The 26,675-nt window shown below is 35.4% G+C and overlaps 2 protein-coding genes and 1 pseudogene across 2 annotated transcripts; 1 reads left to right on the top strand and 2 right to left on the bottom strand.

The window, feature by feature from the left end:
* Positions 1 to 4,513: 4,513 nt before the first annotated feature.
* LOC132613954 (diphosphomevalonate decarboxylase 1-like) lies at positions 4,514 to 12,081 on the top strand. The gene is made up of 10 exons (XM_060328278.1): positions 4,514 to 4,902; positions 6,895 to 7,093; positions 8,295 to 8,358; positions 8,554 to 8,617; positions 8,701 to 8,781; positions 9,925 to 10,011; positions 10,144 to 10,301; positions 10,429 to 10,477; positions 10,987 to 11,111; positions 11,613 to 12,081. The coding sequence occupies exons 1-10, from the start codon at positions 4,687 to 4,689 to the stop codon at positions 11,833 to 11,835; spliced, it is 1,266 nt and encodes a 421-aa protein (XP_060184261.1). The 5' UTR covers positions 4,514 to 4,686; the 3' UTR covers positions 11,836 to 12,081.
* Positions 12,082 to 15,247: 3,166 nt separating this feature from the next.
* Positions 15,248 to 25,641, bottom strand: LOC132613733 (uncharacterized). Its single transcript, XM_060327937.1, has 5 exons — positions 25,326 to 25,641; positions 17,687 to 17,940; positions 17,384 to 17,595; positions 16,579 to 16,852; positions 15,248 to 15,831 (listed from the first exon to the last, which is right to left on the bottom strand). Exons 1-5 carry the CDS (start codon positions 25,624 to 25,626, stop codon positions 15,526 to 15,528), a joined length of 1,347 nt encoding a protein of 448 aa, XP_060183920.1. The 5' UTR covers positions 25,627 to 25,641; the 3' UTR covers positions 15,248 to 15,525.
* Positions 17,763 to 26,675, bottom strand: part of LOC132612729 (TMV resistance protein N-like) — a 27,958-nt pseudogene continuing 19,045 nt past the window's right edge.

Genomic DNA, 26,675 nt, shown 5'->3' with positions numbered 1-26,675 from the left:
TGAATTAATGGATTAATGTGGTAGAGCCCCCCATTCAATTGAAAAAAAAAAAAGTAAAAAAAAGTTTAATAATCCAGATATCATTTTAATTTTTGACAGAGAATTCTAACTAGATCAATAATTGCATGTTTAGCTTTAATTAAGAGGATTTGAAATTTTTATGTAAAGTTGAACATGATTTTTCTTCATTCTTTTGAAATATATACGTATTTAGAAATTAAAGAAGCTACAAAATGTTATTTTTTAAAATAACTACTCCATTCCCCTAACAATAATAATATGGCATAAAATAAGAAAAGATACACCAAGTTTGATAAAAACATCACTTATGGGGTCAAAGAAGAGACTAGTTTATGTCTCTTCACTACATGAGGTAAGGTTCATTGGTAAATTAAGCAAATCAATAAATATTGCGACTTCAAAAGCACTACTCAAGTTCCTAAGTTATAGACTAGTGGTACTAGTGATAATATTCCATATAATAAAAGTGTGGATTTCAATTTTTACTATCCCATTCCCCTTGTAATATATATATATTTTTTTTTGGAAAACAGAAATCCTAAGTTAGTTTCTAACTACTGTCAAAATTCAACAAAATTGAAGGGTCAAAAAGAGAACTGGAAGTCGTATAATTAGTATTTTGAAACCATTCAAGATTGTGGTCGGATGTATATGATTCCTTTATCCTTAGCCAAAGGTTTTGAGTGTGAGTCATCATAATAGAGAAAATAATTGTAAAGAATGCTTCTATCTTTCATAAGCCTTTTACAATTTGAACTTAAATTAGTCGAAATCTCAAAGCAAATATTAGATATTTATTTTTATTTTATTTTTAAAAAAATAGTAATTTGAAGGGAGTTAGCTGTCAGAATTTGACCTTACTAGTGTGACTTTGACGAATATTGTGACATGTGAGAGTGACAAAGTTGGTGAAGAATGGCTGTACGAGGCATTCGGCCATCCAACTTCAGTCCAAGAAAGTGCACTTCGATCTTCAAGATTTTTTTTTAGTATTTAATTCTTATGAAAATTACAGATGTTTTTGACATCTAGACTATATTTTATTCTTTATTTTGTTTTTGTTCTGCCGGGGCCAAACCTCTATCTTGGCTCATGCTCATTTTAATAACAAATAAAATAATACATTTTTAATAAGTAGATCAATGCATGTGTAGCAACAAAACTTGGAATAAATTTTAGATTCCCTCATTTTCTAATTTTCCGGTCCAAATTCTCTTACTTTATCTCACTTATATCCGGTACCTGTTTTAAGAACCTTTTAATTCGAATTCGTGTCGAAGAATTTCATTTTAAAGATAAAACACTTCCTACTAAATGCTATTTTCTTTCCCAGGTTCAAATTCAATATTCATAAGTTCGTTGTGCATAAGTTATAATGTACTTTACTAAAGTATAGGTGATATTCGCCACTACTTCATAAAAAAATCTTAGCATGTAATTCCAACTAAATAATTTTTGTTTAATAGAAAATACATGCATAATAGACCGCACGTCAATATCAGTTAAGAAGTTTACAATGTAAATATCATTTTGTTCGAAGTGAAACTTTAAGGCCTTATTTATTTATGAGTTAATAGTGGAAAACACATATGAACTGTCGCTTTTCGTGAGTTTTCTACCTAAAATATTAAGTGTGCGGGTTTTCTACCTAAATTATCAACAACTGTTTATCAAATTATACCTCAACTATCAGTTGTTCTGTTTTCCTTCTTGAATGATGGTGATAGTTCATGTAGGAAAAGAGAACAACTAATAGTTGAGGTGTATTTTGATAAAATAATTGGTGATAGTTCAGGTAGGAAACTCGCACCTGATAGTTCAGGTCGGAAATTCAGGAAAAAGTGATAGTTCAAGTGTCTTTTTAACCATTATTTCTTTATTTTTATTAAGATTAAGATATTTGAATCTAAATGAACATCTGAATATTAAGATGCGGATTAAAAATGAAATGTCTAAATGGCTAAAGCTACTACAATCTCATATTCAAATAATTCACTTACAAGTTGAATTACAACAATAAAAACAAATGCCACTTGGATAAATTTGTCGTACGCCAGTATTGTGCATGCAATATGGTTTATAAATATGACTAATCAAAGACAAACACTATTAAAACGTTGTCTGCGGAGCCCAGGTGCTTTTCTATGACTGGAAAAATAAACTTAGAAAAGAAAAAGACAAACACTACACCAAGGTTTCAAAATTCACCATTGATCCTTATGTCACTATATTTTTACTATTTTTTTACTACTACTATTAATTGATCTACTCTAACCCTACAAATTAATTAAGAAAATAATAATAATAAAAAAAGTTCCAAGTTTTGTTCTCGTGACTTGAGCATAGCATAATAGAAGTATCAATTTGGTTGGTAGTATTTGGTAATTGAATTTGGAGGCTTTCTTCCATTGAGAAGTTAGGAGGAAGGTAATATTCCATGATTCTCACTAGGAGTGTACAAATGAAACTGACAAATTGATAACCCAAATCAAATCGAGAAAAAAACTCGATTAGTGATTTAGCTTGACTTGGTTTGATTTTAAAAAAGAAAATTCCGATCACCATTGGTTTGCTTGGTTTTAACTAAAAAAACGTTACCCAACCCGACATTATATGTATAAAATTTCAAAAATATTTTATACATAAAAATATTTATTATAATGTAATTTATAAATATTTCTTAAACTTTTCCATAGTTTAATTTTTTTGTCTTTTAACATATTATTTCAAGCTTGAATTTAGAATTTTAAATGGTCCAATAAGTTTTATAAGCCATATATGTTAGTAACTCAAATAAAACTCAACAAAAATCAAATCAATATTAATGCTAAGAAAAGAAGTTCAATTCTAAATGACAATAGTGTTGGTTATCTATTCTTTAGTTTTATGTTTGTTTAGAAAGTGAAAATAAATAACTTAATTTTATTTTTTTCTTTAATATCTAGTCATGTAATTAATACTTATTAGCCGTACTTATTTTAGTATGACTAGTACTTTTAGATTAAGATCATTTTTTGTATGCCTTAAAAATTAGTCATATTTATTATAGCATGACTTAGTACTTTTAGATTATGATTATTTTATTTTATGCAATTTCATTATTTTTTTTTTGTTGAATATTTTAGTACAATGTCATCATCGCTCATCTCACATTTTGTATTATTTTCTTAATAAAAAACTTAATTAGATAGTCGTATCTTACTAGGACTAAATATATATTTGAAGTACAAGTTATATATTTTGTATGAAGACTTTGCCGGAAAAAATCTCAAAAAATCCGAGCAAACCAAAAAAACCGAGAAACCCGAGGTTGAAAAAATCAACTTTTGTTGGTTTGATTTGGTTTGGTCTTTAAAAAATCCGAACCAACCCGGTTCATGTACACCCCTAATTTTCACCCTTGTGAATTGCAAAGTTGAATTTTCTCCCTCAATAATTGTGTTGAAACTTTTAGGATTAGACGATGGATATATACCTAATCTTTCATCTTTGAATTTTGAAGACTTAAATATAAAGAATGCAAAATCATAGTCAGACGATCCAAATCATGTTGAGATCGAACCTGAAACTTACTCGTCTGAATTCAATTCCCGTCATATTGTGAAAGTTGTGCCCTATAGTGGTAAAAATGTACAGCATTGTTAATCAATTTCATGTATAGTTAATTGTGATGAATGCAATGTATATCAACAAGATCAATAGAATTTATTACTAGAAATATATTTATACTTCAGCAATTTTAAAAAAAATAATAATAATCGCCAAAGTTACTATCTTAATGACAGTTGTGTTTTTTTTTTTTTTTTTTTAAAGAAATGGCGTTCACTGACCATTTTCGGCTCTATCTTTATTTAAAAAATAATTGTTATCCTAGAGTTTAAAATTTTACAGACAAAAAATTCATGATATTATTATAAAGTTTTACTGGTGATTTTTGAAACCTCATGATGTAACTATTTTTTCAATTATAGAGGCTGAAAAGTGATTATTTATAAAATTGTCCTATTCTTTTTCGACCTACTAGTGATCTTATTTTTCAATTGCGCAAATAAACTTGAGAAAATTATCCTGTATGTTAAATGGGGCAATAATACAACCAAAATTGACTCTTTTTTTTAATTCTTACAAAAAATGACTCAAACTTTTCTCTCTCTCGCTCTCTCTGTGCCTTATATATTTGTATATGTTGGTATAAGTATTTGTATATGTCTGTATATATTTGTATATTTTGACTATTTTTTGTAATGTAAACTTTAGGCTATTTTTTTACAATATAAGTGACCAACTTGTATAGTTCTAAAATTTTCCCAATAAACTTTCCTTACTCCAAAACAATAAAACTTTCCTTACTCCAAAACAATAAAGAGAATACACACATTTTAATTAATTTTGATTTTTCTTAAAATTCATCAACAATTTAATACAGTATATCCTTTTATTAGGTCCCACAAGCCTTTTATTATAAATCATAATTTGCCAACGAGAAATATAATAAACTACTTTTCATTCAACAATGGAGGTTGTTCCTCACTACTTATAGCAGCCATACTCCTTCACATATACTATAAATACATAATCCAAATTTAAGACCAACCCACATTCCCATTTTTGTAGATCTAAATCCCCAGATTCCCTTATTTGGAATTAACGCCTTCAAATTTTGCAATGGGAGAACAATCAGAAAAATGGGTTCTTATGGAAACTGCTCAAACACCAACAAATATAGCAGTGATTAAGTATTGGGGGAAAAGAGATGAGAATTTAATACTTGCTATTAATGATAGTATTAGTGTTACTCTTGATCCTGCTCATCTTTGTACTACTACCACTGTTGCTGTTAGCCCTTCTTTTGATCAAGATCGCATGTGGCTCAATGGAAAGGTAAAAAAAAAATAAAAAAATTAACTTTTTCAGTGTAAAAAAATTAAATTTTTGATGGGTATTTGTTTTTTTAATTTTGTTTGGGGTGATTTGTGTGAAAGAAAATTGGTTTGATAGCTGAGATATTGAGAAAGTTCAGTTCTTGATTACTGAAAATTATGTTTTTGTAATTTTATGTGGGTAGATTATGTTTTTCACTTTTTCAGTGTAAGTGTTTTAAATTTTTGATGGGTATTTGTTTTTTGTGATTTTGGCAGCTCAGATGTTTGAGAAAGTTTCAGTTCTTGATGAGTGAAAACTTAATAATTTTCTCAGTGTATTTGATAATAGAATGATTATTTTATATGTTTTTTTTTTTGTAATTTTATGTGGGTCAATTATGGAAAGGTAAATTCTTTTTTACTTTTTTAAATATAATATTTTAAATTTTTTGATGGGTATTTGTTTTTTGTGATTTTGGCAGCTGAGATGTTGAGAAAGTTCAGTTCTTGATGAGTGGAAACTTAATAATTTGCTCAGTGTATTTGATAATAGAATGATTATTATATGTTTTTTTTTGTAATTTTATGTGGGTCAATTATGGAAAGGTAATTTTCTTTTTTCACTTTGCAGTTTAAATAATTTAAATTTTTGATGGGTGATTGTTTTTGTAATTTTGTTTGGGTTGGATAATTGGATTAATGTGATAGAAAACTGGTTTGGTAGCTCAGTTATTGATGAGTAAAAACTTCTAATTTTATCAGTGTAACTAATCTTAATGTAATTTTTTAAAACCTTTTTAGTGTAATTTGTTTAGAAATTTGATGGGTATTTCTTTTTACTTTTTCAGTTTAAATATTTAATTTTTTGATGGGTATTTGTTTTAGTAATTTTGTTGGGGTTGATTTGTGTGATAGTAAACTGGATTGACAGCTCAGATTTTGAGAAAGTTCAGTTCTTGATGAGTAAAAATTCTAATTTTCTCAGTATTTCTACTCTTAATGTAATTGCTTTAGAAATTTAATGGGTATTTGTTTTTGTAATTTTGTTTGGGTTGGATCAATGTGATAGAAAACTGTTTTGTCAGCTCAGATGATTGAGAAGTTCAGTTCTTGATGAGTGGAAACTTCTAATTTCCTCAGTTTGTTTAATAAAAGATGATGAGTATATGTTTTTGTAATTTTAACTATGCGGGGAGTGAGGATTATGTGAAAGAAGGTTGTGCTTGAAAAGTTCAGTTCTTGAATTTCTCATTTTATCAATGCAATTTTATTGAAATTGTTGATCAGCATTTGTTCTAGTAATTTTATGTGGGTTGATTTATGTGAAAGAAGACTGTATTGGCAGCTCTGATGTTGGGAAAGTTCAGTTCTTGAAGAGTAAAAATTTCTCATTTTCTCATTACAAGTTTTCATAAAAAATTGATGACTATTTGTTCTTGAAATTTATGTAGGTCTATTTATCTGAAACAAGATGTTTTGGCAGCTCAAATGTTAAGAAAGTTTCATTCTTGAAAAAAATCTTCTTCTTTTTTCTGAGTTTAACCCCTATTTCTGATTTTATTTGATGACTATTTGGTCTAGTAATTTTATTTGGGTCGATTTTATAATAAACAAGGCTTTTGGCATCTCAGATGTTGGGGAAATTCAGTGCTTGAAGAGTAAAAATTTCTCTTTTTTTGAGTTTAAGTTTATAGAAGTTATGTGGATTGATTAATGTGAAAGAAGAGTATTCTGCATCTTTAGTTTATCTGTTCTTCTTTAGGATATTTCCAGTTTAATGATGGATCATATCTTTGATCATCTTCTCTGTTTTTGCTAGAGAAATTGATTAAAATAGTTGTGCAGGAAATCAATCTAAACCAATATAATTCATATTTGCGCAGTCCTAGAAAGCCGAGCTCATTATAATTCTCCCTTTCCTTCCATTTTCGAGCAATGAGAAAGATTTGTATGCTACAGTTTTTTGTTTCTGGATTTTGACATTTTTATATTGCTTTTGCTTGTTTTGTAGGAAATATCTCTTGCTGGAGGCAGGTACCAAAATTGTCTAAGAGAAATTCGAGCTCGTGCTAGTGATGTTGAGGATGAGAAGAAGGGTATCAAGATCACGAAAAATGATTGGCAGAACTTACATGTGCATGTTGCTTCTTACAATAATTTCCCTACTGCTGCTGGTCTGGCTTCCTCGGCTGCTGGTTTTGCCTGCCTCGGTATGATTATCCATTTCTCTTTCTTGTATTCTGAAATCATTTGTCACTCCTCTTTTTTATTTCATTATTTCTAATTTTAAAGACTTAAGATTCATAGATGAATCCTGAAAAGTAATTGGAGTACTCTTTTACAAGAGTTTTAGAAGTTAGTTATTTTCTACATCAATTTGGATATATTGCAAGGCGTTTGCATATTGCACGTGCCCGGAACTGATCCAACTGTAATTAACCTTATTTGTCGGTATTGCTTCTTCTGGGGTCTATAAAATTCAGATTAACTTTATTCCTTATTGAATATATGACACTAGAAATTAATTTTGTTGAGACTCTGCTATGCTCAATCTGTGATTTGACTTCAACTAGCAAAGATCAAAGTGATACCTTTGTATTTTTCCAGAGCGTTCCCGAACTTTGGGTTCTTTTTCCAGCTTGACAGAATGCATTTAGGATAAAATCTATTATCTTTTCTGAAGTGTTGCATGTGTCTTCTCTGGGTACCTTTCTATTGGGATGACCTTTGGTTCTGTGATCAATTATTTATTTTATTGTTTGGCGAGTAAGATAGTTCAAAAAAGCTCTGGACACGTATATGGTGCAGTTTAACCAAGTACCTTAAGCTTCACTTGATGTAAATCACAATAAAATCAGAGCTTCTTAATGACATTTTCCTTTTCCTGCAACTTATTTTTCAGGAAATTATGCTCTATAACTTTCATATAATTGGCCATTTAAACAATGTACTTGCTGATAAGTAATGCATTTATCTTTGCATTTGAGCTCTCTGGATTTTAACGGATGTTGCCTTATTTTACGTTCATGTTTTATCTTTTCATTTGAGCTTCTCTGGATTTTAACGGATGTTGCCTTATTTTAAATTCATGTTGGTGGATGAGTTAGTGGTAAGAGTTACCCATGGTGTCCAGTCTATGCTGCATATGCACGTGCATGACTGCCTCAAGATTGAGCTTCTGTTTATGTGTTATCTTCTTCAACCTAATCTATAAAGTTATAATAAGTTTTCATTATTAAATTTATGAACTGTGGATTATGTCAGCCCTTCTTAACAATTCATCTTCAGAGTAATTTTGAAAATGCTTTTCTCCAAGTGAATGTTTCCTCTTGCAGGAATCTCTATTTTACCTATTATCTAATTTCTTCTGAAAGTTTTGAGATGAGTAAAACTTATGTCTCTTATATGCAGTTTTTTCCCTTGCAAAGTTAATGAATGTGCAAGAGGACAATGGGAGACTTTCTGCCATAGCAAGGTAAATTCATATCAGTCGTGAATATTTCATTAGCTGGTTTTGTTTACCTATATTGTTTGTCTAGAAGACTACAACTTAGATTGAGGTAATAGCATTTCTAACTGATCCTTCTTGATCTTTCTTTCTCTGTTCCACTACCGATTCAATAGCTATGAAAAAAAAAAAAAGTGACATACTTCATTTATTTGCACACAGGCAAGGTTCAGGAAGTGCTTGTCGAAGCTTGTACGGAGGATTTGTCAAGTGGGTCATGGGAAAGGTACTTTGAGCCCTATGTTCTTGTGTTGTAGCTTCTCTCAACGTTTTTTCAGTCTGTTCTAATTCCCTTTGTGATGTGTGAAGGAGGACAATGGTAGCGATAGCATTGCTGTTCCGCTTGTAGACGAGAAGCACTGGGATGAGCTTGTTATTATCATTTGCGTGGTATGTACTTTCCATCCAGAATGTGATTGTTGTTCATTTTTTCAGGAAAACTTTGCTATTTATATGTCATTGTTAGATATTGAGAAGGAAGAAAGAACTGTCTCTCTATGTCTGTTTCTCCCGTTCAGATTTGAGATGGTATTTATGTTATCTTGTTTTTTCTCCGGAAATGATACTTGCCTTAGCATTACTTTCGTGCATCTGTGTTTTTCAGAAATAATACAACAACAACAACAACAACAACCCAGTGAAATCCCACAACGTGGGCTCTGGGGAGGGTAGAGTGTACGCAGACCTTACTCCTACCAAGGTAGGACGGCTCTTTCCGAAAGACCCTCGGCTGTTTCAGAAATAATACGTGGAACAGAAACCGAATCTATCCCAGTGGATCTGCGTTCTTTCCGACTTTAAAAAGGAAAAATCTTTATGGGAAATAAGGTTGGGGAAGAACTTGGTTTCTGTTTTATTCCTATAATTAGCTCCTGGTTCAAGTTTTAGATCTTGGGAAACCCCGTCTTCTAGAAATCCGAGCTTCCTTGAGTCATATGCGGAAGTTGGAAGGAAAAAGAGAGTATTCTGCTTTTATTCCCTCCTAACCAATTCTTGGACGTTAACGGCCACCTACTTTAAGCTACTTTCAGTAACTCCTAATTCTTGACCATGAATTAATGAAGTTTAATCAAGTGAATTACACAAGTGTTATTCATTGGAACAGCTGTTGGATGCGTTTTTTGTTTTCAGTTTCACAAAATAAACAGGATTCTGAACTTGCATCATCTTCTAAAATAAGATGTGTACATAACTGATGATGACGTCAGTTTATTTTTTTTAATTTTTTTTTAAATAACCGTGGTGTCCGGGCTAGTTTGTGCACACCTCGACTAATTCCACAGGATACCTGCTACCTTCAGCCAACAAAGGTACCGGCTAACTCTGTCCACCAAGGTTTGGACAAATGGGAAGAGATTCACCTAGTTTTATTTGCCAACATTGAGATTTGAACCTGTGACCTCATGGTTCTCAATCCACCCACTAGGCTGTCCCTTTAGTGCAATGCCATCAGTTTGATCGCGATACTAACTCATCAACTTGCGCCTTCTGATAGTTTTCTCTTTAATATTTTTATTATGTGCTGAACTTCAGGTGAGCTCACGGCAGAAGGAAACAAGTAGCACCTCAGGAATGCGTGAGACTGTTGAAACCAGTGCGCTTATAGAACACAGAGCAAAGGTATTTCCTTTGTACTCTCTACATTTGGATTTTGTAGTTCTGACACATCTTCAATCAATATTCTCGACCTCTCTTCCATTGGTAAACAATGTATCAGACGTTTGACTTCTCATCTTGCATTGTCTATTGCAGGAAGTAGTACCAAAACGCATTATTCAGATGGAAGAAGCTATACAAAATCGCGATTTTCCAACTTTTGCTCAACTGACTTGTTCTGACAGCAATCAATTTCATGCAGTCTGCATGGATACTAGCCCTCCTATATTCTACATGAACGACACATCTCATAGGCAAGTTGTCTTAACTTCAGGCTGTAGCTTTAGTTATGTTGTAACATAGAGAAGTTCTGAACTTGATGATGTCTTATACTGAAAATTGAATAAAGAAGAAAGTCTTGACGGTGTGTAAACTTTTCAGGGTAATTGGCTGTGTCGAGAAATGGAACCGTTCAGAAGGAACTCCACAGGTTTAAAGCGTTATATGCCCTTGTCCAAATATATAATTGCATGAATTGGTCCTTCTTCTCTTTTACTGAAGTAATAAAACAGGTCACCAAGATTTTCAACCTTTTGAAATATCAAAATTACTGCAGGTTAAGTTAGTCACACAAATTTGTTCTTGACCCAGAACAGTAACAGAATAATAATTATCTCTTTTTGGGGAAATTTGTCTATTTATATTCGCGAAATCTTCCCTAAACTTGATGCACCTTTCTGTGTTGAAGATTCTGCAAACTTTCTCTATGTATCTAAACACTGAAATTTTTCCCTCTTAAGCTGGTTTTGACACTATAACAAGCAACTCCCGGACTTATCTCAAACCTTTTCGAACTTTGATTGACAATTCAGTGTCAGGCCTGGTTGCTAGTAATATTTCAGTACAGATATTACTTTCTCCTGCAAGTTTGATGTCGTAGGTGCAATTTAGCATGAATAAAGCATCTTTCATTTTTAATAGACATAAGAATGTTTCCAGGTTGCATACACCTTTGATGCTGGGCCAAATGCTGTTCTGATTGCACGTAACAGAAAGGCTGCCACGCTTATGCTTCAGAGGCTGCTCTTCCACTTCCCTCCAAATTCAGATACCGATCTAAACAGGTATGTCTGTCATTTACAAGATTTGAAGATCTAATATAACTACAAAGGAATTCATTTTGAGAAAATGTTTTTCGAAAAGTGACTTATTTTTTAGAAAATATTTTCCAGGCAAATGTTTTGCGGTGTTTGGTTTGAGGATGGTACTAAAGATGGATAATAATATTAACAAACCAACAATGTTTTGACAAAATATTTAGTATTAAAGATTGATTATAATGTTAAAGTGCTAGTTAAAGTATGGTATAAAGTTAAGAGTTTGATGTAATTGTGAAGGGAAATGATTTCTGCCCAAAAATGAGGGAAGTCATTTTTCCTCTTTTGGTGGAAATATTTTCCCTAGATAGCATTTTCTGGCAACCAAACACCAGAAAATGACTTATTTTATGGAAAATATTTTCCTCCGTACCAACACACCCCGCCATGATATGTATTATGAACCTTGTGCCATCAACATGCAACCATCTTCACGAATCCTCCCCATTCTTTATTCCTTCTCTCCAGCTACGTCATAGGCGATAAGTCAATTCTGAAGGATGCTGGGATTCAGGATCTAAAGGATGTGGAAGCATTGCCTCCTCCACCTGAAATTAAGGACAAGGTTCCGGCTCAGAAATACAAGGGCGAAATAAGCTACTTCATCTGCACAAGACCCGGTAGAGGTCCAGTTTTGTTGACTGATGAAAGCCAGGCTCTCCTCAACCCTGAAACTGGATTGCCCAAGTGAGATAGCAAACAATTATTGTGCTAATGTTTAAGAAATCGGCGCAACTCCATGAGATCCAAGTATTGCAGCCTCTTTGCCTTAAGAAGATGGGGCTGCCATTTTAAATTGTTTTCTTTTAGTTTGGATGAAATTTGAATTCAGAGCTTTTGTTTTTACTTATTAGGTTCCAGTTATTCTCCAATGGAAATAGTTGTGTACTCTTTATCTCTGAGCAATGCAATAAAAGTCTTGAACTTGCTTCTTTTAGATCTCAAAAGATCTTTTAAATTCAACAAGTGTGGAGAAGTCAAATGATTTCTTGCTGGCTGTTTGTGTAGTAGCGTTCCTTACTGGATGTTGTCTGCTTTCCTTTTTGAGTTGTGTCAATATTATATCTACTTTCTTGAAAGTGTATTACTACTATTTACTACTCCTTCCTTCCGATTTATGCAACATTTTTTGAATTTCGAGAGTCAAACGAGTGTCTCTTTGACCGTAATTTTTTTTTAATTTTTTTAATATGCGTTTTATAAATTTTGAGTTGTTAATTATTGTGATTTAAGTACTTATTTGGTTTCCGAATGTATTTAAATTTTATTTAAGAACTTAAAGATTTTATGTCCCGAATTCACAGTCAAAATTAAAATATTTGAATCTAAATCTGAACTGTGCCTAGGGGTGCCAAATGGGCCGTTTGGGCTGAATCCATAAATGGGTTAATGCCCAACTCTGCCCAAAGTGCATTTGGGCCAGGATGGGCTAAATAATGGGCCGTAACTCTACCCAATTCTTTACAATATTCTCATCTTTTAAGCAAATCAAAAATTTATAATTTTTTTTTAAAAAAATAATTATAAATTTATTTTTCAAGCTATACCATATCAAGCTACAGTTAGTTTTTTTGCACAAATAACCAAAACCATCAACAAATATTTACCCATTTTCAAAAGGAAATGTTTTTTTTTTTTTGCAACCTAAAGAAAGGAACTGTTATCATGACAAAAACTAATCACATCAACGTTATCCACGTATGAGTTATCATATCTCCTAAAATTGACTTGAGTGAGAGTACTAGAGTTTGACTTACTGTTCTATATCTAAAGCTCCTTAAAACTGCCTTCACAGATCAAAATTTATTCTCTCGTTCATGCTTTTCTAAATAAACGGTATTTTGAAAAAATCAAATTTAAACACTTTTTGGATATAAAAAAAACTCAAACGTATGCTTTTTACTCAAAATTATAAAGATATTCATTGTAAATATTTCCTCAAAATTTATCTCAGTACATAAATTATATTCAAAATTATTTCGAAAAGTAAATCAAAAGAAAATTATAGTTACTTGACGTAATGAATAGTGATTTTGTCAAATTTCTCTTTTACTCCTTTGTCTTATTTATATATTTTTATGATTGTCTTGTACATAACTAAGAGTGGCAAACGTGTGTCGGTATGGGTGGGTCGAAAAATAGGTTAAACAAAAATGGATAAGCATAGAACCTAAGGAAAAAACAATTAAAAACAAAAAATTTCTAGTAAAACATTTAAAATAAGGAAATTAAAAAAAAACTAAAAATAAATAAAAATAAACATTTTAAAAAGTAAAAATAATTATAAAAATAAATCTAAATAATAATTAAAAAAGAAGTTAATAATGTTTTATGTTTTGTAAGCGGGCAATTCGCAGAATTGCCCTTCTTTTGGGGTGGTCTTTAAATTTTGCCCCTCATATTTGAAATCTTTAAGTTTTGCCCTTCGGCTAAACTCCATGGGTTCCAGGTTCGAACTCCTACACAGTTAAAATTTTTAAAAAAATTCGCAAGACAGAGTTTAAATTCGCTATGCCCCCACCGGCATACACTTGTGAAGGAATTACCAAAGTTATGCTGGACCCGGCATACTTATGCCTTATGGGCAGACTTGGCATAAGTATGCCGGGTCCGGCATAACTTTGGTAATTCCTTCACAAGTTTATGGCGGATTCGGCATAAAAGTTTGCCCATTAAAAGTATGCCTCCAACGGCATAAACTTGTTAAGGAATTACCAAACTTATGTCGGTCCCGGCATACTTATGCCTTATGGGCAGACTTGGCATAAGTATGCCGGGTCCGACATAACTTTGGTAATTCCTTCACAAGTTTATGCCTGGTCCGGCATAAAAGTTTGCCCATTAAAAGTATACCCCCACCGGATGAGGGTACCTAGGAAGAATTTCATTGTCCTCCTTCTAATATTATTACAGAACTAAAAGGCTTCATGGTAAAAACTTTGTGCGTGGCTTCTTCCACTCATCGTCATGCAAATGCTTTCAACAATTATCATAGTGTTAATACTCATGAAAAACTAGGCTTAGATATAATGGAACAAAATCACGACAACTACTCTTTTCTAACACTATCCCATAATATATTAACAAGAGCAATTATAATATATCCAATACAGGAAATGTAGCAAAGAAAGTCTTAGGCCACATTGACACAAAAACCACTTGAATTTTAATAGAGCATTTTGATGTCACTAAAAATCTGTAAAAAGTTGACATGAGATGTCAAAGTTATGCCGGACCCGGCATAAACTTATGAAGGAATAAACAATTACTTATGCCGAGTCTGCCCATAAGGCATGAGCATGCCGGGTCCGACATAACTTTGATAATTCCTTCATAAGTTTATGCCGGGTCCGGCAGACACGCGACCCAAACCTTGCTTTGCAGTTTTCTTTTTTAATTTATGCTTGAGCGGGGGTTCGAACTCAGAACCTCATGATTTCTGCGTGAACGCTCAGTGTTGCAATGCGAAGGGCAAAAATTAAAGACCAGTAATATGAGGGGCATAATTTAAAGACCACAAATATGAGGGGCAAAATTTAAAGACCACCCCAAAAGAAGGGCAGTCCGCGCAAAAAAATGTAGCTTTTACACATATGAATGAAGGATAATTGATGGATCAATTTGGGCTGATGATTAGTGATGGGTCAACTTGGGCTAAGCCCAAATCAGCCCATCTTCAAAATCACTCTAGCCCATACCCATTAAAGCTTGGACGGGTCAAATGGGTTTGGGCTAGTAGTATAATTTATTGAGTTACATAACTTGCAACATTTTTAACCAAACGGAAAAACAAGGCAACATAGCTTGCGATGTGTGGGTTAGTTGTGCGCGTAATGCGTTTGAACTCTGCTGAAAAAAAAAAAAAGTTTGATACTTAAGTGAAGAAGAGTAAAGGGGCAGACGCATTATCTATCAAGTTTCGAACCCTGCACTAGTGACCTTCGGAGATTTCAAGTAAAAGGCACTTGTCTTGTGGGAGCCACAGTTACTACTCCCTTCAAGGGGAAAATTTCGTATCCTGATGTTTTTCCAATAAATCTTTTAATATGTAATTACCACTTGCATTCCGAGTTGCCAACAAATATATAAACAATCTGACAAAGTGCAGAACAGGACATCAAATTCTGGAACAAAGAAATAGAGCTTTGTTCAAAGATAAGCAGAAAAGAGAGTTTATGCTCATAGTCCTAATGTAGCACACTTCAAATTCCAGCCCTTCTTCAATTTAAACATCGAAGTTGGAAATAAAACACCTTAAAAAAGAATCACATTCTCATAATAAGTCCAAGCAACTTTATACTATTTGATTAATATTTGTGCGTTAGAATTATGCCAATATCAAAAGGAACCTCTGATCTCTTTGTTCCCCTTTAAGAATGCACTATATCTGTTCTATCTCTCCTGTCAAAAATGTCTTCCAGATAACCTCGTTCATGGCTGGATCATGCATAAGAAGATGTCCCACATTGGGTATTTCATGGTAGCGTATCCATGGAAGTCTTTCTGCAACATACCGCTGTAATATAACAGGCACAACCCAGTCTTCGTCACCATGCCATAAGTGGATGGAGCCTTCACCATTTGGGAAAAGGTTTTTAAGATCCAACGGATCAAAATCCCATTTCCCGAACCCCACCATCATGTCACGGTGGAGGGACTCGAATACTCCTTGTTTTACCGCATATTCCTACAGAGAAAGAAGCAGCAACTCTTAAGCCAGCAATGCCTCATCACATAAGCAACAAGCTTACGAAAGTAACTCTTAGTTGTGTGTTATTTTTAGTAATCAATTACGTTCTAGCACTTTTGACTTCCTCCCCTGTATTGTTCCCTAATAGCAGCGTACTTTTCACTTCCTCTGAGGAAAGTTCTTTCTCGAGAGCATAACACCCGAGCCAAAATGACACTTACTACTACAGATCATAGGCAAACAAATATAAAAAGTTCGTAACTTGTATGGTCTTTTCACCCCTATAGTGGTTATTCTAATGTTTCACTAAAAACAGAAGAAACATTTAGTAGGCATTTGGCCATAGATTCCAAATATTTTTCTCATTATTTGGAATTTCTGAAGTTGGAGTTGAAGATGGAGTTGTGTTTGGTTATGCTTTTTACAAAGGAGAGAATAGAGCTCTTATTTGGAATTTATGAAGATGGAAAACAAGTTTGGAGCACTTTTTCAATTTGGAATCCAACTCCAAGTTGTATTTGGAAATTTATAACCAAACACTGATTTTGAAATAGAGTGAAAACTCATTCCGGAAAGAAGTGAATAATTCTCATGGCAAAACGGCTCCTTAATATGAGCAGCAATAAAACTCCAAATTTACTATGACCTGGAACAAAATTCCAGGCCATTAAATATTCTCCCAGCAAATTTATTACAAGGATCAAACACATGCAAGATATCATGTTCAGGTGGGAAATCAATTACCTTAAGTTTTTGTATTTCACTTGCATGCTTAGCAGATCTAGTAGCAACTTCTATATCTGGGGGAGACATTTTGAATTTTCCAGCTATAACACTATTGTAAGGGAACCATTTCTGAGTGTTCCACCAGTAGACTAGCCAAGGTGCATAATGTGCAACTCGAAGTGCCCATTGGTCCTGTGGTAGCTGTAGATTGTATCCTTCTGTAGATAAATTAGCAGGAAAGCCAGGCCACCAGTAATTGACAACGGGAGCAACTAGAGCTGCTCCAGCTAACCTATTAGCACCAGAAGAAAATGCAACAAATAATCAAAAGCAGAGAATAAAGGAATACTAGAAGTGTTGCTGTTGTTGCTGAGAATAGCGAGGACTAAAACAAAGTAGCATATATATCGCTCAGAGGGACTTTGATTTTGTCTGTGTAATACCAACATCTAAACTGCTTCAGTTATACCTCTCTTACCTTTCAGGTGAAGGTGTGTATCAAATTGGCAAGCTATAAAGTGAAACAACAATCTGCTACTCCCTCTGTCCCAATTTATGTAACACTTTTGCTTTTTAGTCAGTCCCAAAAAGAACGAGACCTTTCTATATTTAGTAACAATTTAACTTTAAACTTCCCATTTTACCTTACTGAAATGATTGATAACCACACAAATATCCATTGCTTATTTTAGACCACAAGTTTCATAAGTTCTTTTTTTCATTCTTAAACTACGTGCCCAGTCAAACACCTTCACATAAATTGGGACAGAGGTAGTATAATTGTAGAACAGTTGGTTTCATGTTCGAAATACAATATACCTACCGATTAGGGATGTACTTAAGACAACCCCAAACTGAATGACCACCCATGGAAAACCCCATAACATAAAATTTAGGGCCGAGTCCCAATTGATCAGCAAGCTCTTCCATATCCAAAGCTGTAGTCTGTAGGGTCCGTTTTGGATGTGGATCACTTTCCCCATAACCAGGTCTATCAAAAGAGACAACGTACACCCCTAATTCTTGAAGTGTTTCCTGAAAGAAACATCAATAAGCCGTCTTAATCTCAGTTTGGTTGTATTCAAAATGATGCATAAGTACAAGTTTGACAGAGTTGATGAAATACCAAGGGTGCAACAGCTGTCTCATATTTGGTAGAGCCAAAGCTATGAGCATATACGACCTTATATTTGGCCATTTCTTTGGGTACACCATGCTCCTTATACGCCAGATGTCTTCCATCCCTAAGTTTGATTCTAGGTCCGGTAATTATTGGACCACCAGGAGAGCCACAGATACTGGGAGGTGGAGGCAAGAGGGCCGGGAATGCCCATGCTAGACCTGCAACGAATAAGACAACTAAAACTTTCCCGAGCATACCTGAACACAACATAGAAATAATTCTTACAATAGCATTGGAATATGTAGATGACATATCCCTACATAGTTTGAATGACAGAGGGCCAAAACATTCTAGAAAGGTTTTGCTTATAAGGAGATTTCAGCTTCTATATGACAATAAAGAATGCTGGCAAGGTGATGATATGAAGAAATGAATGTGGAATAAACAAAAAGGCGAACAGATTAAATAAGATGTAATAACACAGAAGAAGGCATTCGTTCTGAAATTTTCAACCAAATCAGTTCTTCAACACAATTACCCTCTTCTAGAGTTAAGATTGAAGGTTTAGAATCGCAGAACTTTTTTATGACAATTCTTGCAAGCTAAACTCCCCGAACTTATGAAATCATCCACGCGATTCCTACAACCACGTTCCCCTCAATGTGGCAAGATAAAATTGAAGGAAAACACTGTCTAGTATAACTAATCTTGGATTATTCCTCCCTTATGGAGAGATCCGTAGTTAGCTTCAGCGAGAAATTCCTGTGTCTTCCCTCCATCCTCTCTGTCTAGAGCCTATGCCAATTGGTCTTGGCAGTTGAACAATTTGCACCTACTTTACTATGAGCCAAATGCAGTAGAAATGAAGCTACATTTGGCATGAGCAAGCATAAAACTACACAAATTATAGCTATTTCCTTTCTTCTGCATACCTAGTACTTGTGTCAAAATCCATCAAAACATCAGCTCTTCTTGTTCTCTTTCTTGGGTGAACTGTACTGCTCTTCTTTTCTGGCTGGTTAATTTCTCTCTCAATTTTCCTCTTCATTCCTTTGTTTCTCAATTTTCTCTTGGCTAAGAGTCGGGGGCGGAGCTACAAGCCAAGCTACGCTGAACCCAGTAACTTTGGCTCAGACCCTATATTTGTATTTAAATCCACTTAATATATATAAATAATTTATCAAGAACCTAGGAAGTTGTAGATTCTAGAATCCAGAACCTATAAACTCAAAATCCTAGCTTTGTCTCTGTTAAGAGTCATTTCATTCTCTCGGCCACGCAACAGCTGCTACTTTCCCACTCTAATTCCCCTTCCTTTTCATAGTTCTAATAGTATTAACATTTTAAATGAATTAATCAATCAATAATCAACTACGCCTCAATCCTAAACTAGTTGACCTCAGTTGCATGAATCTTCTGTAACCATTCCTCTCAATTCAATTACAAAAAAGAATTCATCACTTTGACTCTTTTTATGCTAATAGTCAACTTAGTGCGACACCCTCTCCTCTTTTCCTCCTTTTAACAAAAATCTCTTCCTCTTCATAATTCCCTTCTTTCTCATAATTCTAATTGTTGGAAATTTGGATTTGGGCCACCCATGTGGGTGTTGGGTGTGGAATTGGCCAAACAAGTCAATTCTTTTGTTCACATAGTCGTGATGTAAGCGCTTATCTCATGATAGTCGTGATGTAAGCGCTTACCTCATCATAGGAAATTCATTCCTATAAATAGGTAGCTTATGGTTCATTTGTAAGACATCATTAAGATCATTTGCTATACACATCCCAAGAGAGAAAAAATCTAAGAGAAATACTCTTAGTGAAAGGCCTAAGTAAGAGAAGGTCTTTGAGAGAATTTTCTGTGGTAAAATTCTTGAGTGTAATTGGGATTGGGGTTGTGAGGTTGAGTGTTGTAAACACTTGTAATATTTCTTCTTTAATAAGATCTGCAGCAGCAACGTGGACGTAGCTCTCACATTGAGGGTGAACCACTATAAATCTGTGTGTGCTATTTATTCTTCGCTTACATCACGGCGTAAGTAGGTTCTGTCTAAGGAGGTTGGTATTTAAGTGGTCCAGCTGTGACTCTCCAATCTTTCCTGGGAACCTGCTTACAAAGGTCAGATTTGGGATTCAAATCCTAACAACTGGTATCAAAGCAACAAGTTGTGTTGTGATTTAGAAACGATGGGAGGCGAAGATGGTACGACGCACGGCATCGGTAAATTCGATGGTACAGATTTTGCGTTCTGGAGAATGCAAATTGAAGATTATTTATATGGCAGAAAGCTTCATGAACCTCTGAGTCCGAAACCAGAGGAGATGAAGCAAGCAGATTGGGATCTCCTCGACAGACAAGTTCTGGGAGTCATTCGACTGACGTTGTCGAAGAACGTTGCTCACAACGTGGCAAAGGAGAAGACCACCGCAGATATGATGAAGGTATTGTCTGACATGTATGAGAAACCTTCGGCAAATAATAAGGTATTTCTCATGAAGAAACTATTTCATCTAAAGATGATGGAAAATGCTCATGTTGCTGCACACATAAATGAATTCAATACCATTGTAAATCAATTGTCATCGGTAAAAATTGATTTCGATGATGAAGTACAAGCTCTAATTTTGTTGGCATCCCTACCAAATAGTTGGGAGCCAATGAGAGCAGCGGTTAGTAATTCTGTCGGCAGTGACAAACTAAAGTTCAACGATGTTAGGGATCGTATCCTTGCTGAGGAGGTGCGCAGGACAGATTCGGGAGAGGCATCGACGAGTTCTGCTTTTAATGTTGAAAACAGAAGCAGAAATTATGACAAAAACTACAACCGAAATAGGGGCAGATCAAAGTCAAGGAATGGCAGGGGTCAATCCAGACCAGGACGAACACATGAGTGTTGGAACTGTGGAAAACCAGGTCACTTCAAGAAGAACTGCAGGGCGCCAAAGAAGGAGGACAACAAGGGGGCTGGAATCAACGCTGCTACGGAAGACATTGGCGATGCGTTGTTGCTATCGGTTGACAGCCCGATAGACTCTTGGGTGCTTGACTCAGGAGCGTCCTTTCATACCACCCCACATCATGATATAATGACAAACTACGTGGCTGGGAATCTCGGCAAAGTTTATTTAGCCGATGGAGAGCCGCTAGACGTTGTTGGCACGAGAGACATTAATTTGAAGATGTCAAATGGATCCTCGTGGAAGATTACAAAAGTTAGACATGTTCCAAAGCTGATGCGAAACCTGATTTCAGTAGGTCAGCTTGATGATGAGGGATATGATCTCAACTTTGGTAATGGGTCTTGGAAGGTGGCGAAAGGTGCTATGGTAGTTGGCCGAGGAAAGAAGATTGGCACTCTCTACATGACGGATAGCTGTCGTGATATTGTTGCTGTGGTTGACAACACAAAGAAGACAGATTTGTGGCATTGTCGGCTTGGGCATATCAGCCAGAAGGGGATGAAGCTGTTGGTGACAAATGGCTTAATTCCGGAGCTGAAGACGGTGGACCTTCATACGTGTGAGAGCTGCATTCTCGGAAAACAAAAGCGAGTAAGCTTCTCAAGTGCAGCAGAGAGTTGAAGGTCGAAAAGCTGGAATTGGTGCACACAGACGTGTGGGGACCTACCACTGTACCCTCCCTTGGAGGATCACACTACTACGTGACCTTCATTGATGATTCAACCAGGAAGGTATGGGTTTATTTTATGAAAAATAAATCCGATGTGTGTAGTGTATTCAAAAGATGGAAAGCCATGGTCGAGAATGAAACAAACCTCAAGTTGAAGTGTTTGAGGTCCGACAACGGCGGAGAATACACCGATGGTGATTTCAAACGGTACTGTGCCGATAATGGGATCAAGATGATGAAGACTATTCCTGGAACGCCGCAACAAAATGGAATAGCCGAAAGAATGAGCCGAACGTTGAACGAGCGTGCTCGGAGTATGAGAATACACTCTGGACTGCCCAAGACATTCTGGGCAGATGCAGTCAATACCGCGGCCTTCTTAATTAACCGAGGACCGTCAGTTCCCTTGGATTTCAGAATTCCAGAAGAAGTCTGGAGTGGCAAGAAGGTAAATCTTTCATTTCTGAAAGTGTTCGGTTGCTTATCATATGTTCATAATGATGATACGGCTAGAAGCAAGCTTGATCCAAAATCAAAGAAGTGTTACTTTATTGGCTATGGTGACACCGAGCTTGGGTACCGATTTTGGGATGAACAAAATCGGAAGATCATCCGAAGCAGGAATGTTGTCTTCAACGAAGAGGTGCTGTACAAAGACAAGTTGCAAAAAAATTCAGAATGTCAGGACAAGGAATCGGAAATAGTCGATTTGAGGGACTTCCCGACACCTGAGCCGCAGCCAGGTACAGCCGAGGCAGAGGAACAAACAATCCGAGAAGGTGCTGATGAAAGTGCTGATTCTGAAACAAATGAACAGACGCCAATCACAGAACTGCGTAGATCATCCAGGATCAGGAAGCCGCTTCACAGGTACTCTCCATCCCTCAACTACATTCTACTCACTGACAGAGGGGAGCCGGAATGTTATGAAGAAGCAATGCAAGTCGATGAATCGACTAAGTGGGAGCTGGCAATGAAGGATGAGATGGATTCACTATCGGCAAATCATACATGGGAGTTAGCCGAGTTGCCAAAGGATAAGAAGGCATTGCAAAACAAATGGGTTTATCGAATAAAAGAAGAACCCAATGGAAGCAAGCGTTATAAAGCAAGGCTGGTTGCAAAGGGATTTCAACAGAAAGAAGGCATCGACTATACGGAGATCTTCTCTCCCGTAGTCAAGATGGTGACTATCAGAACTGTTCTTGGACTGGTAGCAAAGGAAAATCTACATCTGCAACAGATGGACGTGAAAACTGCATTTCTTCACGGTGATCTAGACGAGGAAATCTACATGCGACAGCCAGAGGGATTCAAAGTCAAAGGAAAGGAGAATCTGGTGTGCAAACTTCAAAAGAGTCTGTACGGACTAAAACAGGCTCCAAGACAGTGGTATTTAAAGTTTGACAGCTTTATGAAGAAAGCTGATTTTTCAAGGTGCGAGGCAGATCACTGCTGTTACTTCAAAAAATTTGAAGACTCGTACATGATACTGCTACTCTATGTCGACGACATGCTAATCGTAGGAGCAAACCTACAGGAGATTGATCGGTTGAAAAAAGGGTTATCGGAAGAGTTTGCAATGAAGGATTTGGGAGCTGCAAAGCAAATCCTTGGGATGAGAATCGACCGAAGCAAGGAGGGCATTAAACTCTCACAAGAAGAATATGTGAGGAAAGTTATCAAAAGGTTTAACATGCATGATGCCAAGCCAGTCAGCACTCCCTTGGCTGGACACTTTCGGTTGTCAAAGGATTAGTCGCCGACTACCGAGGATGAGAAGAAGCAGATGGAAAAGATACCTTATGCATCTGCAATCGGTAGTCTTATGTATGCAATGATATGTACAAGGCCAGACATTGCACATGCAGTGGGAGTTGTCAGCCGATTTATGAGCAATCCGGGAAAGCAACACTGGGAGGCTGTGAAGTGGATATTCAGATATCTGAAAGGCAGCTCGAGTTCATCTCTGTATTTCCGAAAATCAAAAACAAGATTGCAAGGGTATGTTGATGCTGACAACGGTGGTGATATTGATAGCAGAAAGAGCACATCCGGGTATGTTTACACCTTCGGAGGTACTGCAATCTCTTGGGTTTCCAAGTTGCAAAAGATAGTAGCTCTCTCTAGTTGTGAGGCTGAGTACGTTGCTGTGACGGAGGCCACAAAGGAAATGATGTGGCTACAATCGTTTCTGCGGGAATTGGATCAGGACCACGAGGGAAGTGTGCTATATTGTGATAGCCAAAGTGCCATTCATTTGGCAAAGAACCCGGTCTACCATGCTCGAACGAAGCACATACAACTCCGGTACCATTTCATTAGATCAGCTTTGGAAGATGGAGCGCTAGTGCTTGAGAAGATCGCAGGGAGTCAGAATCCAGCAGACATGCTGACAAAGGCAGTGACGATAGACAAACTGAAGCTATGCTCAGCTTCAGTTGGCCTACACGAAGTATGAAACTAGGAAAGAGCTGCTGCATCGATCAAAGTGTGAAGACAAATTAAAATTAGTCTTCAAGTGGGAGATTTGTTGGGTGTGGAATTGGCCAAACAAGTCAATTCTTTTGTTCACATAGTCGTGATGTAAGCGCTTACCTCATGATAGTCGTGATGTAAGCGCTTACCTCATCATAGGAAATTCATTCCTATAAATAGGTAGCTTATGGTTCATTTGTAAGACATCATTAAGATCATTTGCTATACACATCCCAAGAGAGAAAAAATCTAAGAGAAATACTCTTAGTGAAAGGCCTAAGTAAGAGAAGGTCTTTGAGAGAATTTTCTGTGGTAAAATTCTTGAGTGTAATTGGGATTGGGGTTGTGAGGTTGAGTGTTGTAAACACTTGTAATATTTCTTCTTTAATAAGATCTGCAGCAGCAATGTGGACGTAGCTCTCACATTGAGGGTGAACCACTATAAATCTGTGTGTGCTATTTATTCTTCGCTTACATCACGACGTAAGTAGGTTCTGTCTAAGGAGGTTGGTATTTAAGTGGTCCAGCTGTGACCCTCCAATCTTTCCTGGGAACCTGCTTACAAAGGTCGGATTTGAGATTCAAATCCTAACAGTGGGTCAACCCAAATAAGTAATATATGTATATAATATGTTGTATATATATTACTAAATAAAAATGGAAAAAGGGAAAAGACATAACTTTTGGGAAAAATGTATCCCATCAGCCAAATAAATAGGCTTCTGCAGAAGAAACCAAGTAACTTTTTTCTTCTGCTTCCTTCTCCAAAATACAAGTAGAAAAACTCTCTTATTCTTTTGGTGAAGAAGACTCCTGCGTTTTGTTCATGGATCAATCTTCTTCTCTGTAACTCAGGACGTCATAGACCATGAAACTTTACGGTGTAGTTCATGTTTATAGCATGTGATTACGTTGTTGACAAGTGAAACAAATATATGGATCTTGGGAGAACTATGTGTTCTTAGATTGATTTTATTTTCCATCACTAATACTACGTTTTAGTGAATCAACAAAATAATCAACTATACCTCGATCCTAAACTAGCTTACCTCAGTTGCATGAATTTTCTATAAACATTCCTCTCAGTTCAGTTAAAACAAATAATGAATTCATCCCAGCTGACTGTTTTTATGCTGATGGTCAACTTACTGCAACACCCTCCCATTCTAACAAAAATCTCTTCCTCTTTTTTTTTGTTTGTTTCCCACTCGGTGTCCGGTACCCGCATTGGAGCCCAACTATATCCGGATTCGCGCCGTGTAGAGCCTCATTCTGAGGCAAAGAACTCCCTAACAAGAATTTTTTCATACCCAGAGCTCGAACCCAAGACCTCTGGCAGCCTCATCGCTGCACCACATCCTTTCGTGGTAAATCTCTTCATAGTCTTCTTAAATAGTATAGCAATAAAAAAATAAAAAAATAGAATCTTGATTTTACTTTAAGATAAAGAACACATAAATTTCACACACAAAAAGAAAAAAAAATGGAAGCATTAACGAGTTGGGTGTCTTAAAATTGTACAGTAACATACCTTGACTGGAATTGGAATGAAAAAAAAGTGAGTCTTGAAGATGATTCAATGGCTTTGTTGGGTGAATATTGAAAGCTTGAGCTTTAATAACGAGTGAGAAGACAGTTGGATTATTGAACTTAGAACAACTGTATAAAGATTTTGCAAAGGTCAACAATGTTGGGTGAACTCCTTTTTGAATAAATGGTGCTAGGTGACAGCAACCAAAATTTGTAGAAAAAATAATAGTAGTAGTGACCATAATGGTTGTTGGTCCACCAGTTGCTGCACCTACTCTAATACTAGAAGTAATATATAGCATGCCATTTTAATATATCAAAAACAAATGCTTACAAGTCAATTGGCATTAAGCTGCTTTTTGTGCGATATCCTTGCCCCACTTAAAAAGCTAAGTTGTTGGAACTAAAAATCTCTAAGCATGGGTGTGGAATACCCCTATGATCGAAAACTACAAATTAATTGGGTGTTTAATTGGATTTTTAGGTTTATGATATATATTTATATAACTTATTTGAAGTATGAGAATGATTTGCTACAACGTGAGATATCTTATATGAATAAAATATTAGGGGTTTATAAGGAATTAAATTTTTAATTAGTTATAATTCATAACTTTAGTAAATCAAAATAAATATTTTATATGTTGTAATATATATTTATTGGTCTTATCCCAGCACTTGAAATCCATACCTCGATCCTAAAATTTATATGATGAAGAAGCCAACCTCTAGATTCACACCTATATTCGATATTCACACCTGAGTCCGAGCGACATAGCTAGAAAGAGACGGAGAGGATCTTTTTTAAGAAGAAGATTTAAAATAAACTAAAAATATCGGTGTAATTAAAAGTATCTCAATTAAATAAAAATTGAGAAATTCAAAGCGAAATTATTCTAAATATAAAAATATATTATTCTTAAACAGACTAAAAAGGAAAATTTACATATGAAATAAGACAGAAAAATATTTTAATGCGGCAAAAAATACTGTTGGAACTCTATTATTATTTATGGATAAAGTTTAATAACCATGCATGAAATATAGTCACCCAGTCATTCCTTGAGTAGGACTTGAAAGAACGCGTTTGGCCTTTTTTTGGGTTTGTCAACGGTGTTGTTCATTATTTATTTTGGGATCAATTAATTTGAATTCATGGGGTGTAAAATTCAGGGCAATTCGCAGGAATGCTCTTATTTTGGGGTGGTCTTTAATTTTTGTCCATTAAATTGGTGGTCTTTAATTTTTGCCCTGCGTTAGAACCCCTTGGTTTCGGGTTCGAACTCTGCTCAGTCAAAAAATTTTAAAAAAATTCGCAATGCAGAGTTTTGCATGATTCGAGAAGAATTTC

The sequence above is a fragment of the Lycium barbarum genome, chromosome 10 (assembly GCF_019175385.1).
Source record: "Lycium barbarum isolate Lr01 chromosome 10, ASM1917538v2, whole genome shotgun sequence".
Classification (NCBI taxonomy): domain Eukaryota; kingdom Viridiplantae; phylum Streptophyta; class Magnoliopsida; order Solanales; family Solanaceae; genus Lycium; species Lycium barbarum.
Note: the sequence above shows the minus strand (reverse complement) of the source record. Positions and strands in the feature narration are given on the sequence as shown.